Source organism: Meriones unguiculatus, chromosome 17, assembly GCF_030254825.1.
Source record: "Meriones unguiculatus strain TT.TT164.6M chromosome 17, Bangor_MerUng_6.1, whole genome shotgun sequence".
Classification (NCBI taxonomy): domain Eukaryota; kingdom Metazoa; phylum Chordata; class Mammalia; order Rodentia; family Muridae; genus Meriones; species Meriones unguiculatus.
In genome coordinates, this window is record NC_083364.1 from 26,379,748 (window position 1) to 26,396,159 (window position 16,412).

At 41.3% G+C, this 16,412-nt stretch overlaps 1 protein-coding gene across 3 annotated transcripts in view; it reads left to right on the forward strand.

Annotated features, from left to right (window-relative positions):
* Positions 1-16,412, forward strand: part of Senp2 (SUMO specific peptidase 2) — a 41,687-nt gene that overhangs the window by 13,914 nt on the left and 11,361 nt on the right. For all 3 annotated transcript variants that reach the window (XM_021658071.2, XM_021658072.2, XM_060370096.1), the window contains 8 exons: positions 782-950; positions 2,491-2,591; positions 3,861-3,955; positions 4,449-4,500; positions 10,516-10,576; positions 12,201-12,377; positions 13,814-13,945; positions 15,726-15,929. In XM_021658071.2, coding sequence (XP_021513746.1) covers positions 782-950; positions 2,491-2,591; positions 3,861-3,955; positions 4,449-4,500; positions 10,516-10,576; positions 12,201-12,377; positions 13,814-13,945; positions 15,726-15,929 — 991 coding nt within the window. The remainder of the gene's footprint in view (positions 1-781; positions 951-2,490; positions 2,592-3,860; positions 3,956-4,448; positions 4,501-10,515; positions 10,577-12,200; positions 12,378-13,813; positions 13,946-15,725; positions 15,930-16,412) is intronic.

Consider the following 16,412-nt stretch of genomic DNA (forward strand, 5'->3'; position numbering starts at 1 on the left):
GTTTGTGTAAACATGCTGCCATTTGTTCCCTGTTCTGCTAATAAAACACCAGCTAGCTAATGCTGAGTAATAGAAGAGGGTAGAACATTTGGGTCCAGCAAGGAAAGAAGAGAGAGAGAAGAAGTAGGGGGTTGAGCTACGAGGAGAGGACCAAGAAGAGGTGCATCAGGAGAAACGAACCAGAGCTAGGAGATGATTAAAAATGCAAATATAAAGCTGGACACAGTGTCAAAGGCCTATAATCCCATCACTCAGGAGGCAGAGGTTTAGGATGGAATAATTATTGCTCAGTAGTGTGCTCTAGGCTAGTTAATAGATTCCATGTGTCATCACTTGGGTAAATAGTTGGCTAAAGATAAAGTGCCACTAAAATTTGTGATTTATATTGCATTAATAATCCTTCTACAGAAATCTGAGTAGTTGGGACTGTAGGCATGCTGCATTGTCCCAGCATAGAATTTGCCAGCATTTAGCTGATGTTTCCATGGTGTCCAGTGAGTAATTACAGGAAAAGTATACTATTAGGGAGAGAGGTATGTTCAGTCAGGGAGCTAAATCTGTGGCTGGGGTTGGAAACCTGCCTATGAGGAGGAGGGCTTTCATTTCACAGCTCTAGTGACCAGAACAGACATTTCCAAGTGGAAGGCTGGGATATCTAACTTTGCAAATGATGATTGTTTAGAAACTAGCAGTCTTAAACTAGAGCAACAGAATAATTGGCTTACCTAGGAACTTAAATCCCAATTCAGTGATATGGTCTTTTTTTTCTTTTATTCTCCAGTTTTACATTGAAATCAGAAGGCTATAATAGAAGACCAAGTGGCCGTCGCCATAGCAAAAGCAATCCAGAGAGTTCCTTAACATGGAAACCTCAGGAGCAAGGTGTAACAGAGATGATTTCTGAAGAGGGTGGCAAGGGTATGAGGCGTCCCCATTGCACTGTGGAGGAGGTAAGCCCTTTTAGCCTGCTACACACGCATGCACACGCCTGTCTTTGCCTCTGAGTGTTGGGATTATATGCATGTACCACTGCACCTAGCTCTCTTAGCCTAATATCTTAAAGAAATGTTTTTAATGAGTCTTGAGTAAAAATGTGTGTCTGTGGCATAAAATTCAAAAGGTACCACAGGGGTACAGTGACTCTTAAGTGTCCCAGCACCCCTTCCCTTTGTGGTCCTCCCCCGCCTCCTTTGACTCTTAGTGACTGCTGTGGCTGTGCTCAGTAGCTCAGTATCCAGAGCTACTCTAGACATGTGTAACTGAGTCAGGTTCAGCTGTTAGGTCCACTTAAAACAAAGAATCCTTCTAGGAAGAAATTACTATTTAATTTTATGTTTTGAAGACAGGGTCTCTCTACATATTCCTAGCTGTCCTAGAACTCAGTATGTAGACCATACTGTCCTTGCACTCAGAGAAATTTGTTTCACCTTCTGAGTGCTAGAATTAAGTACATGCACCATCATGCCCTACATAATTTATAAACTTTAATAACCATCATTTTCCTTCCCCTTTCAGAACGCTTAGTGTGAGGAGGAAACAGTACTTCAAGATCTCTCTTGAGATCTTCATTTATTATGAGATTGTTGAGGATTATTTCTGTCTCTGCCATTCCCCAACAGCTATTTTAATTCAGTAAAGGGTTTTGTGAGCTGTTTGATTCATCAAAGAAATACTTGCTCAAGTCCCAGATGCTGCACTAGCTTTTAGTAATTTAGGATTTGAATCCTAAATATTTTTGTCCCCTGCCTTCAGGAGTTTTACATAAATAACTTATAAGTCAGCAGACAGGCCAAGGGAATATGGGTCAAAGGCCCCCTGGGGGTTTAAGAAGAGAAACTTGAGTGTTTCCGGAGACCTGAGATGGGACTGAGCAGATAAGGCTCTAGGACAATGGGTAGGCAGTCTTAGCAAGCACATGTTTTGTTTTCTTTTGTTGTTTATTAATTATAGTTTATTCACTTTGTATCCCAGCTGTAGCACCCTTCCTCCTCCCCTCCCAACCCCTCCCTCCCTCCCTCTTCTTGTCCCATGCCCCTCCCCAAATCCACTGATAGGGGAGGTCCTCCTTGCCTTCCCTTTGACCCTAGCCTATCAGGTCTCATCAGGAGTGGCTGCATTGTCTTCCTCTGTGGCCTGATAAGGCTGTCCCTCCATTGGGGGAGATGATCAAAGAGCCAGCCACTGAGTTCATGGAGCACATGTTTTTTAATTGAGAATAATACAGAGTATAATGTAAATGAGTCAAGGAGGGTAGAAGGCAAATGGCTTACATAAAGGGGATAGCTCCAATTTGTTGACTCGTTTTTTTTTTGTTTTGTTTTTGTAAAAGAAGTCAGGGTTTAGGCTTTTCAAAAAACTTCGTGAGGTTGGTACTTAATTAAAGCAACTTCAAAAACTGCATCTGTGGGCGTACCTCATCAGCCAGTGTCCGGTTAGATCTGAGTTTAAATGTCATATGCTACTACTAACCACGCATGCTTTTTTATTCAGGGTGTCCAAAAGGATGAAAGAGAAAAATACCGGAAGTTACTGGAGCGACTTAAAGAAAGTAGTCATGGAAATACTCTCTCTCCCGTATCTTCACATCATAGGTAAGAGGAGCTGATAAGAAAATGCTTTGTTAGCATTTTTCTTTAGCATTGTATCTGTTGTTTCTCATGTTTTTGGAGAGGTGTTGGTGTGAAGAGAACTTGCTGTGTAGTTTGTGTGACATGGTAGTACAGTGGCTTACAAAATGGAATTTTCTGTTAGCTGTAGAGTCCTTTGCCCACATGAATAATTCTTCTTCTTCTTCTTCTTCTTCTTCTTCTTCTTCTTCTTCTTCTCTCTCTCTCTCTCTCTCTCTCTCTCTCTCTCTCTCTTTCTCTTTCCCTCTCTTTGTGTGTGTGTTTTTTTAGGACAGGGTTTCTCTATGTAGCCTTGGCTGTCCTGGAACTCACTCTATTGACCAGGCTGGCTTCGAACTCTCATCCACCTGCCTCCTCCTCTGCCTTTGCCTCCTGATGATAAGCTTAAAGTCATGTGCCACCACTGCCTGGCTAGTTTTTTGTTGGTTTTTGTTTGTTTGTTTGTTTTGTTTCTTTGTGGTTGTTTTTGTTTCAAGACAGGATCTCACTGTCTAACACATACTGCCTGGAATTTATTATTCACCTGCCTCTCAGCCTTCCACTTTCTGGGATTATATTCATTTGATATCACATGCAACTTACATGAAAAAAAAAGGGAATCACTTCCCAGCCTCCTCAACACAAATATTTCCCACAGTGTGTCTCTCTGCCTTTGTCCTAGCTCCTTTCTTCTGCTCATCTTTTCATCTCCTCCCTCTTTTCTTTCTTTACTCCCTCACAGTGCTTTGTATTTCCTTTTTCTTTCCTTCTAACACACACACACTTGACACATAATCCCTCAGGTATCTGCTGGTTAACCGTTTAGCGTCCTCTACTCAGAAACAAGATTCAAGTTGACCAGTCATAAGAACTTTGCTTATGACATTGCTTGTTAATTAAGTTCTAGTGATTTGAAGAGATAGATGAGAGTAGAAAAGGAAGTCATGTCTAGTCTTACATTTATCTGGAGGAGTGGGGCAAGAATGAACACATTCAGAATTTCAGTTCATCTCATAATCTAACAAGTAATTGTAAATACACAGGGTCCCATAAAGTATGGAACTATCAAGTTCAGTCACAGAACTATCCAGCTTTTTTAATACAGAAAGAACAAATTATTATTGACAATTCTAACTTGGGTTATTACATATTATAAGTTTTTGTTGTTATTCAGGTGTTGTGGGTCAGTTATGCTTTCTCCACTCTAAGGTCTTTCCTTTTGTGCCTGATCTTCCTCACTTTTGTCTTTCTAAGTTCTCAGAGAAGTCAAATGGACACATTAAAGACCAAAGGCTGGGTGGAGGAGCAGAATCATGGAGTCAGAACAACTCATTTTGTTCCAAAACAGTGTGAGTTCCAGATTTAACTTTATCTTAAGACATTGGCCTTAGTTCTCGTGCAAGCATGTTACTGAAATATGGTATACCAGGCCATAAAATATTGTTAGGCTTTGAGACTTTGGCTAGCACTTGCCTAGTACCTGAAGTTTTATTTTAAAAAAGAAAATTGCTTTAAGATTAAGTTGATTTGTGAAATGCCTGTATAGTAGTATATTTTGTGAGACTTAATTAATTTACTTAATGTTAACTTTTTTATATTTCTCCAATAACTGTTCACTGAATGATTTTAGCTTACAGAATGAACTGCTGTCAGTTTGTGCTCAAGATTATATTTAAGGAAGAGAAAGTTCGATGTATTTTAGGTGCTTGTATATGAGTTAGCTAGTGGCTTTGGAGTTCACATTAGTGTCAGAGCAAACAAATGACCTGAAACTTTGAAGCTGCCAGATGAAATTCCAGCCTGTGATTGGTTAGTAAAGGGTTTTTTCTTTCCATCCCACAGATAGAGCTGTTGAAACAAGGGGACCTCTCTGTTCGATGAGAAGTGAAAAGAGGTACACGGCTCATTTTATTCTAAGATTCGTTCAGAATACGTTTTCTCACAAGTCACATTTACGAATAACTGTGAGGGACTGTGAATCCCCTCAGTCTGGTAGCTAGTCAGCACTGAGGAGCAGGTAAATAGTTCTTTAGTCAGACACTTCCAAACTGCCCTCATCGCTTAGCCTTAGGGCTTGGGTGCTATCTCCAGTGGCCACTGTCTCCAACATAGGAACAGCAATGTAGTTCAGCTTTCCTTAGGATTTTGGATGGTTGTTACCTTATAGTGGACTTGCCCATGGTCCAAATCTGGCCCATCTGTTTTTGTTAAACTAAACCACAGAGATGAAGTTGTGAATGAAGCTACAAAACCTGAAATATTTATTCTTGGGTCCTTTTCAGAAAGGTTTAGAAGACTATGTAAACTCAAAGCCATTTTTTAAAAACCTAAGTGTTTATTATTTATAAATTATGTGTCAGGGTAGGTTTCAGGAAGGCAAACTTTATCTTCAGAGAACTCACAATGGGATAAAAATTGTGCATAATTTACAACATTTAGTTAGTGAAATGTTCACGTGCTGTGAATCTTACATACTTCATAAGAGTAAAAAGAAATGGGCATATTAATATCTAAACAAATTGTACAGGAAATTTTTTAAAGTTTGTTGATGTTTACTTTTTTAAAAGGCTTATTGGACTTAGCTTCTCAAATAAAATAAGAAGGATTTACTGTCTGTTGCTATGTACGCAATTCCTACAGAAGCCACTAAATGGAGGGAGGATTTCTTTTGACAGAGTTAATGTAAATCAGGAAGCAAAGAAAGGGAATGCTGGCTTGTAAGCAGCCTCCTTCCTCCCAGCTACCAGTCTGTGGAATGGTGCCTCTTGTATTCACGGGCCTTGTTCCTCAGTTCATTTCCTCCTGACAAGCTCTTGAAGGGACATCCAGTCTACTAGGTGGTTCGAAGTTCAGTCATGATTAACCATCCACGAGTTCACCACTTGTCAACATGACACCCAGACACGTTACTGTAAGCCATAGCATTCTCACCCTGGTCCCCATAAGCTGATGGGCCTCTTATAACTCAAGATGTATTCAGGCCAGTTTCAAAGAGCCGCATGATTCTTAACAGTCTCAAAGTGTTCAAAAGTCTAAAGTTCCAGGGTGGGGAAGATGGCTCAGTTGGCAACCTGAGTCAGAAACAGTGGTACATACTTATAATCCCAGGGCTGAGAAAGAAGAGAGTGGTGGCTCCCTGGGATTCAGTGGCCAGCTAAAACTAGACTACTTGGGAAATGCTAAGCCAATGAGAAAGATCCTATCTCCAAAACCAAAGTGAGCATCTCCTGAAAAATGACAGCCATACTTATCCTTTGGCCTTCACACACATGTGCAGTTCTACATGCAAGGCCAGAGATTTTTCTGAGAGCCCTATAAAGTCAACAGAAAAGTTACATATTATCTGTTTACAGTGACACAGAATGAAGATACCTACTCAGAAAGGGAGAATTTAGGTGTTCCAAGGAAAGGTGGGACTAATAAAACAAACCATTGGAGCAGACATCAAATCCTGCAGCACCATGTTCAGTCCTGGATCTCTTGGTTGTATTATCTGGTCTCCAAGAAAAGTCCTGCCCTTCCACTTATGCTTACAGTACCTGTGTCCTGTCTCTTCCTCCACTCTGTGCCTGCAGCTTTCATCCAGACACCACACAATCCTGCCATCTCCAATAGTCTGATGTCTCCATTTACAGCCTCATGCAGTGGCCTCTCAGGGCCTCCTTGCTGGGAACTAACCTTGACATACATTACCTGGCTCTACTGCTTTCTGGAACATTGGCACAAGTCTCCATAACCCCATAGTTCTTGTGTTTTGCATGCCTGCAAAACTACTAGCACTATCTAGTTCTTCTAGCTTATGTAATCTGACTTCTACTGCAGCTATGATGGCCACTGTGCCTTTGTGGGCTGGCTGAACCTGGGCAAATACTTTCATAAACAGTATTGGTTCTGGCAACATTCTAGTTCAGGTATTCTTAGTCCAAATGAATTTACATTCTCACTAGATCTAGAGCCTGGGCTGGTTAGTTTCAACTTGGCACAACCTAGAATCTCTCAAGAAACGAGTCTTGATAAGGAATTGTCTAGATCACGTTGACATGATATGTCTGTGGGGGATTGTCTTGATTTTCAGTAATGCTACCAAGTCCATTGTGGGTGGCACAATTCCCTAGCCAGGGGTCCTTAACAGTATAAGGGAGGAGAAAGTTAGCTGACAAGTTTGGGGAGTGTTTATTCTTTCTCTTCATTGACTCTGGGATGTGACTAACTGCTTAAGTTCTTGCCTTGACTTCCCTAAAAAGATGGACACTGACTAAGCCAAATAAACCCTTTCTATCTCATACTACTTTTTATCAGTGTTTTGTCATAGAAACAGAAGAACTATAATAGCACCTTTGGCCCCAGTGTCTCAGGCAGAATGTCACATTTCTCTTTTATTGCACTAATTTCTTAACAATAACAGTTGTTTTCTCCACACCTACCTTATCAGTAATTTTAAAAAATGACTCCTGTTTCTTACCTTGCCAAACAGAACATTTCTCACAACTTTATTTTCTCCCATTACAGACCTAAGGGAATAGTAGTAGCCTTGCCACAATCAAGGCTAGTGTCTCTCCAAAATTTCTATATCATACAACTTAGTGCATTACTTTTGAATTCAACCTCACTCAAGTTTTAAGACTTCAATAGGTAAAAGCTAAAGTCTTTGTCAGGATATTACACAAGTGGTCCCTGGCTTCGCTCCTTATAGATTTCTTGTTACCTGTGAGCCCTCATAATCAAGGCCTTCACATATGCATTACTCTTGTTATTTTGGTCTTCTAAGCACCCCCAAAATTCAGGAGCATTTTAGGGCTTTTCTAGCCCACAGTTCCAAATTCTTTCACATTCTTCCCACAAGCCGGTTCCAAAGGCCCACGCACCTAGGTTTACCCAGGTGCTCCTGATAACATTTTCTGTATTGGTTGCTTCTCTAATTGCTGGACCAAATGCCTCATGAGAAACAACCTGAGGAAAGAGGGTTTCTTTAGCTTATGGTTTTGGAGCATAGTTCATGATGGTGGTGAAAACATGACGGAGTTCATAATGGGAAGCAAATAATTGGGATCCCTCATATTTTTATGGAGTTGGAAGCAGAGAGAAATGCATCCTTGTACTCATTTCTCCTTTTATTCTGCCTGGGACCCTAGCCTATGGGATAGTGCTGTCCACAGTTAGTGAAAATCTTGTTCGGTTAAAGCCTATCTCAAAGATGCAACAGTGGTGTTCCTCACTAATGCCCCAGATGCTTCTTGACTCATTCAGGGTAAAAATCCAAACTGGCCCATCGCTTGACCAGCAACAGATAAGCTGATATTCTACTACTGCCCCGGCACCCCACCTCACCTAAAAAAAAAGTTTGTGTTCGCAATTGATAGTTCAAAATGCATCCAGGCCATCTGATTCCCCGTAGCCTTACCAGCTGCAATATTCAAAAGGCCAAGTTCAAAATTTTATTAGAGTAGCTGGAGAGATGGCATAGTGGTTTTAAAAAGATTTATTAATTTTATGTTATATTTGCCTACATGTATGTAAGTTAGGTATTTAGGTGCTTGTTGTCCATCGAAACCAGAGAAGGCTTCATATCCCCTAGAACTAGGATTATAGAAGGTTATGAGTCACTGCATGGATGCTGGGAACTCTGCAAGAATAGCAAATGCTCTTCAGAAAGACTTCTCAGAGACTTCAAGCACCTTTTAGCTATGAGCGCCTATAAAAATGCAAATGGTGCAGTTCTATTTATACTGTGTCACAAAGTAAATAGTCCATTCCCATACATCCATACAAAGTAAGTAATGGGGGTGTGGAAAAGAGCAGTGAGACCAAAGCAAGACTGCACAACTCAGCAGAGAAAGCATTAGATCCCGTAGTTCATGTCCAAAATCTTAAGCTATGTGGTGGCAGGTTTTGAGTTGGCCAGCCCTTTCCCTGGCCTTGCCATTAGAGCCACTGAGTTTATGCATTATGCATGGCTTTCCTCCAACACACTATTGTGTTGAATTGACATTAGGCTTTACTCGTACCCTCTCAGACCCCCGACCCATCCAGGGAAGTTGACCCTTTTACACACTGCCTAGTCTCCAGGCCCTTGGAAATCAGGTGACCACCTCCATGACCCTATACTTCCTCCATTTTGTATGCCTGCAGAAATAGTACCACATGGACAATACCCAGGTTTCTTCCAACTTGATGAAAGCTGAGCTCTTTTGGACCACAGTTACTATGGCCTCTGAGTATTTAGGTGGATGACTGTAGGCAGCTTTCTGCAAGGAGGGTAACCTTTGTTCTGTCTTTAAAATGAGTTTACAGGGCCGGCAAGATGGCTCAGGCACTTGCCACCAAGTCTGAAGACATGAGTCTGATTTCCAAACCTCCTGAGGTTGCCCTCAGATTTACACTGTGTGTCACAGAACATTTGCTGCCCCCTAAATAAATAAGTTCAAGATTACAAATAAACAAAAACAAAACAAGACAAAAACCTGTTCTGAAAACAAAAATCAGTTTCTTGCTCTAAAAGGGCTAGTTTCTTATTTTAGGGAAGAGTACCTGATGCTTTCTTTTGCAGGGATGGTTGGGGTGAGCCTTAGCAGTACTTTAGCAGTACTAGTATTTTTAACAATTGCATCATTCCTGCCCATTGCTTTCAGTATGCTGTTTTCAGATCCTTTTTCTCTGCATTTTACTTCCAAGTCTTCCTGTAAGCTTGGCTAAAAGCTTCCAGCAATAGTCATGCCACATCCTGCCTACCAAACTGCCTTTAAAGTTCCTTTGTTACTTTTAATTAGTTTGCGACTGCGTCCCCAGTTTTTTTTTTTTTTTTTTTTTAAGGGAATGGGCAGAGAGGGTGTGTATGTGTGTGTGCGCACAAGCATATAAAGGTTAGAGATAGAGATATTATATGTCTTCCTTAGTCATTTTCATTTTCCTCATTCATTCATTCATTCATTCAAGATTGGTCTCTCACTGGACCTGGAGTTGATTTGGCTGAACTGTCTGGCCAGCCACCTCCGTAGAGCTGGGATTATGAGCATGTGCTGTTGCTCCTGGCTTTAACATGGGTCCTGGGATCAAACTCAGCACTTTACTCATCCACCTCAGGCTCCTTTTCCAGTCTCTTGAGACAGAGTCTTACTATGTAAGCAAGGCTGATCTCAAATTCATGATGTTCCTGCCTCTGCCCACTGAGCTGGCATTCCAGGCATGCACCACCTCTCCCTGCACCCCATCTTTAAAATCACCCTCAGATAATGTTTCAGGTTGCAGAGAAACTAGAGTCACTGTTCACCTAATGGTACCCTGCCCTGTCTGAACCTAGTGAGCACAGCCTCGTGTCTGCATTGCTCTTGGCATTCTGTCTTCTCAGCGCCTGTCAGAATCGCCCAGTGAGCTCTGCCTACAGAGAGCACCTCGCTCCGCTATCTCGCCACTTGTCTGTATTCTTAGACACTTCCAGCACTGTGAGGGCCACAGAGAAGGTTAGTCGCAGCAGCAGCCCCACTTCTCTGGCCTCCATCTTACGTGTTCCCTTTCATTGCTGTTAGAATGCCTGACACAAACAACGTCAGGGAGAAAGAGTTAGGTCAGTCCAGCACGCTGAGGAGAGCATTAGAATGACACGTTTATTTATGGCAGGCCAGGAAGCAGAGCTAGGACAGGGCCTGCACTCTCGTGGCCACTTCCGTTTAGAGATTAATACATCCTAATTTTAAAATTAAAAAAAAAAAGTTGAGCCAGGGTGTCATTAGTACAGGCTTGCCTCGAACTTACTATGTAGCCTTGAGCAACTCATATTCCTGCCTCAGCTTCCCTGGGTTCTGGGATTACAGATACGCACCACTATCCCCAGTTATATAAGCCTTACTTCTGGAACTAATATGTACATGTTAAACAACAGAACTCTGTAAATCTGTAATGGTTTCTTCCTTAGGTATTTAAAGGGAAGAGCTGATACAGAGAAGGTGGTAGGACTCCGATTTGAAAAGGAAGGTGTAAGTAGAAGTCCTTGCTTGGTAAATTTTATATTTGCTTTGTCTTTGGACTTGACATTTGATGCCCATGAGAAATAAGGAAGATGGTATTTGTTCTGTGCTTTGCTCTTTTGTTTTTTGTTTTTTGAGATATGGTTTCTTTTTGTATCCCTGGTTGTCCTAGAACTAGCTCTGTAGACCAGGCTGGTCTCGAACTCATAGAGATCCGCCTCCCAAGCATAGGGATTAAAGGTGTATGCCACCAGCACCTGGTCTACTTTCAATGTAAGTATTAGAATCAGTGTTTCAGTCATCTCTGTGGACATACTCGAGTTTTTAATAACAGAGTATTTTGCTAAACATTTAGTATCTGGCAGAACTCTCCTCTCATCTCCCCTTCTCTCTCCCTCTCTCTCCCTCCCTCTCTCTCTCTGTCTCTCTGTCTGTCTGTCTATCTATCTCTCTCTTTCTGTGTCCCTCCTCTTTCTCATTCCAGGGTCTCATTGTGTAGCCTTGGCTGGCCTGGAGCTTGCAGAGGTCTGCCTGCCTCTGCCTCCTGATTAATTAATTGACCCTCTGCTGGGAGCAGATGGTAACTACTTGGCAGAATGAAGAATGCTCACTGGTGTCCTGAGACTCCTGTAGCTCTACTCCGAAGTTCTATTTCTAAATACTTTCCTAACTCTCTTTTCTAAGGTGTACACTTTGTATATGCAGGGCAAGTGCTCTGCCACTGAGGCACATCCCTAATCTCCAGTCCTTGGGGTTTGTGAAGGCTTTCATTATGTTTGCATGATTTGATTATTGGCCTTTGGCGATAACCTTCCTGTTTAGTGCATTTTTATAGTGCATTGTTTTTATAATATAAATGAAATAGAGGGCTACACTGTAGTTCAGTGGTAGATTGTTCGTCTACCACTAGATGTTAAAGATCTTAGGTTCCAACCCCAACACAGAAAAGGGAATAAATAAATAAATGTAGCTTTAACACAGGATGACTTTGAATAAGGACATAGATTCCTCTGTATGATGCTCTTCAGGCCATACCTTGTCTCTTTCTAAACTTTACAAACATGTTTTAATTACATTTTAGAATGGGATAGGAACTGAAAATGCTTTCCTTTCTATTTTCCAGAGGAGTGCTGACTGTTTCATTTGTAACTGATACACCCCATGGGCCTTTGTTTAGCTCTGAATCTTATTCTCACCCTTGCCAGGGCAGGCAGACAGGCTGAGTCTGTTTTAGTATCAGGAGAGTTGCTAATTCTTGTATTCATGCTCTCTCTCTCTCTCTCTCTCTCTCTCTCTCTTCAAGTTAATGCCAGAGGGTTTTTTTTTTAATAAATCTTATTATAAGAAGTATCACATACCAAAACTGACCAGACCCAAAGTGTGTGCATCTCTGTGAGCTGTGCAGTAGAGAAGCCATTTGGAACAGAAGCTGTGGAGCTTCACATTGGCTTTTACACTTTCACCATCAAGTATATTTGTGCACTTACTTCCCAAAAGGAAAATCCGCAACAGTTAAAACTAGAAAACAACTAGCTTTAACCTTCTATAACTTGTACAGCACTTTATACCCTATATGTAGTGTGTGTTATATGTACAAGATCAAGCATGTCAATGTTGGAACTTTTTTGGTCAGACAAGAGGACACCAGTTGGAGCCTGACCTGTCAGAGGAAGTGTCTGCCCGGCTTCGCCTGGGAAGTGGAAGCAATGGCTTACTGCGGAGGAGAGTGTCAGTACTTGAGGCAAAGGAAAAAAACTTTGCAGGCAAAGAAAAGGACAGAAGGACTGACGATGTCTTTGAACTTACAGAGGTATAGTCCCTTGTGCAGATCAGGGTTAAGATGGCTAGTTTACACTAGCCACAGTTTCTATCGCGTTAAGTTAAAGGCATGCTTTGTTTTGAGGAGTTTCTCCAAATAAGGAACAAGTATGTGAACTTAAAGAACAAAGCTGGACTTGAGGCCTGCTGTGCTAGCTGTATTGATCCCTCGTGGTCTGTGTGAAGGTGGCTTGGCGACTTAAATATAATTTGTTTGGGAGGGGGTTGTTTGTTTTGTTTCTCTTTCTGAAACTGGATCTAGGTGTTTTTCTACTCCTCAGATGTTTTAGTTTTAAAATATGATATCAAGAATGAATGTATTAGATGGACATGGTGGTGCACATCTTTAATCCCAGCACTCAGGGTGCAGAGGCAGGTGGATTGCTGTGAAGTCGAGGCCAGATTTTTCCACAGAGTGAGTTCCAGGATGGCCAGGGCTACACAGAGAAACCCTGTCTCAGAAAAACTAAACCAGTCTTAATGACTATCTCCTTGAATTACTTTAATGATTATTTATGCAGCTAAATATATATTTATCTCATGAACCCAATTGAAATTATTTCCTTTATTGTTTTTTCTCTTTGCATACAATTTTGTTACTTTAGGGCTTGAGTTCTTTGTTTAGCTTTAATGTTCATCTTGACAGGACCTAAAAAGAAAAGAATTAGAGCTAGGGATTACCTACTTTTGTTTGCCATGGAGGTAAATATGTGGAGTTTGTCTTCGCTAAGCCAGTTGATGTGAGGGAGCCAGAAGAGTGGATGTGATATGCCTCGCTGGAATATATGAGCTCACACCTGGAAATGTGAGCAAAAATAAACTACTCTAAGACATTTTGTGTTGGGCTATGTTATCATGACAGTGAAGATACAAGAGCTTCATGTGCAGTGTAAGCATTACCAGGATAACAGGGAGGAAGAATCAGAATGAGGAACCCCCTTTCAAATAAGAATTTTAATTACTTTAGTTTCCTAATTTTTTAAAAAATATACTTTCATTATATTCAAATATGATAATCAATAAAAAACATGTTTTAGAAAACCATAATTTTGAAAATATTCAATACTTTTTTTTTTTTTTTTTTTTTTGGCATTTTGAGATGTGTTTTTCTGTGTAGCCCTGGCTATTCTGGACCATGGTAGACCAGGCTGGCCTTAAACTCACAGCGATCTACCTGCCTCTGCTTCCCTGAGTGCTGGGATTAAAGGTGTACACCACCACTGTCCAACTTATTAAGACTGTTTTTATAGTTGTAAATTTGTATGGTTTTACACTGCAGTTTTGTAGATGTTGAATAGTGTTTGTTTGTTTTTTTTCCAAAGGTCACCGAGTGTTGTTGGGATGAAAGGCTTTTTTTTCAGTGTGAGGCTTTTGATACCTGTTAGTGATTCTGTGCTAAAGCAGCATCCTCTGAACTTTTTATTACAGGACATGGAAAAGGAAATCAGTAATGCCCTCGGCCACGGGCCACCAGATGAGATCCTAAGCAGCGCTTTCAAATTGCGAATTACTCGAGGAGATATCCAGACCCTAAAGAACTATCACTGGCTCAATGATGAGGTCAGTGCCTTCTTTCCCTGCTTGACTGGCAGTCTGCTTAGTCATCTACTGCCCTAATCAAAGAGACTTCTACCAGGATAAGGCCTTGGTAAAGCAACTTCACTGTCTGTTTTGCTGCCATTTTTTCAGTGCCAGGGAAAGAGCTCCCATTTACACAAGCAAGTGCTTGATGTCCTCCACCCTTTTTTTTTTCTTTTTTCCTTTTAGCGTTTTATTGTGAGACAAGTTTCCACTAACTTGTCCAGGCTGGCGTATCTTACATAGCTCAGACAGGCCTTGAACCCTGTTGTGATCCGCCTGCCTCATCTCATTCTTCTGCATAAGAGGTTGTAGACTTTCCTATCACCCCAGCTGTTCTTTGTGGGTTTGTTCTGTTGTTTCTCCATGTCAGAAATTGGACCTAAGACCTTGTGCAAGGTACATCACTTGGCTAGTAATTTTTAAAGCAAAAACATAACAGTAAAATTTTATTTGGGTGGATTTGTGTGGTGGGAATATGTTTTAATACCAGAAGAACTCAGGAGGCAGAGGCAGGCAGATCTCTTGTTCAAAGCCAGCATGGTCTACATAGTGAGTTCCAGGCCAGCCAAGGTTACACAGTGAAACCTTGTCACTCTCCCACTCCCAAAAGAAAAAAAAAAGGCATTGCCCACAGTTCTGATGACTGCAGCGCCTGAGCTCAGTGCCCACATCTTCCCTGTCTCCGGGTGGTAAAATGACAGGGAGTGGTGCTGAGCCCTCACACAGGAAGGGAAGGGGACTGCCGCGCCCTCTCTTCAGATTCTTTAGAGCTAGTCTCATCCATGAGGGTGCAGTGCTCACGAGCGGGTCAGTGCCTACTGCTGTCATACCGAATATTAGATTGCTGTATAAGTAAGTATTTTAGAGGAAGGACAAAAGAGGTGCTGCGGTACTGAAGAGTGCTTGCTGCTCTTCAGAGGGCCTTTGCTTGGTCCCCAGCACCTGCATCCTTTGACTTAACAGGCTATAACTCCAGCTCCAGAGGATCTTATGCCTCTGGCCTCCATAGGAACCTGCACACACGTGCATATACCTGCATATATACACGTAATTGAAAGTAGAGCTTAAAGAAGTTTTCATTGACATGTGTGTCCAAGCCTAGAAAATGATAATATAAAAAGTTATTCGATTATTTGAATCAGTTCAAAACCAGCAAAGGCTGACCTAGTTCCTAGTACTTTTTCAGGGGCCCTTTAACCAACTTCTCTGTCCTTGAATTTTCTCCCATATGCTGTCTCCCTATGTCATAACTAGTTACATGAAAATACTGTCATTTATAAATATAACTGTAAATATGCTTCTTATAAAACTTTTGAAAATGTTTTATATATGAAAACATTTGAAGAAATTATTATTCAAAACTTCCATAAATATTCTGGCATTTCTCCTTTGGGGAAGTATGTCCAACTTGAGGTGTATTTTGGATGTAATGCTATAGCTAACAATTCATTTTTCTGCATAACAGTTGCATATGCCTTTTTATTTTTGCATAAAAATGTTATCCATGTGCCTCAAAATTATAATCACATGACTTGCTGGGTTTTCTTTAGGGAGATGGTCTAGTACTGGGAATTGCATGTCCTAGGCAAGGAGCTCAGTATCTAGCCCATCATCCTTCTTTGCCCATTTGTACAGAACAGTTTTCTGACTTGTAGCATGGACTTTCCCTTCCCTAAGACTCTCACTTTCTGATTCAAGTAGGATTTAATTTTGTAATGTATTTGCCATGTTCAAATTTTAATCTTTTGTTATTTTACAGGTCATTAATTTTTATATGAATCTTTTAGTGGAAAGGAGTAAAAAGCAGGGCTATCCAGCACTTCATGCATTCAGTACATTCTTCTATCCTAAGTTAAAGTCTGGGGGCTACCAAGCAGTGAAAAGATGGACCAAAGGGGTAAATCTCTTTGAACAAGAACTTGTTTTGGTACCTATTCATCGGAAGGTACATTGGAGCCTGGTGGTGAGTTGAAAGGGTTAATGTTGGAGTTTGGAAATAGACTCCTCCTTCTCTTCCTCTCTCTTCCTCTCTTCTCCCTCCCCCACCTCCCTGCCTCTCCTTGACCTTCTCCTCCTCCTTCTCCCTTCCCTCTTTTCTCTGTCCCTTCTTTCCTTTCTCTCCCCCTTTCTTGTCCTGGGGATCAATGCCTGAACCTTAAACATGTTACAGAAAGGCCTGTATTGCTAATTGTGCCCCTTCTGTAGATGATTTTCCTCAAAAATGAAGGCTGCTTTTACTCTTGCAGTGTGTGAAAGGCAAGCTCTGCAGAGGCCTTTCTAAGTGTGATTGTTCAACTTGGGAAGCTACAAGGCATGCTTTGAGCAGGGGCTTTCACTTTTACAGGAAAAGTGTAGGGGGAAGCCCATACTAGGAGGATTACTGACGCCTGGTGAGAGTTTCCAGGCTTTTGTATAAAAATTGGAGTGTGTTCTGTTAATCTCAGAC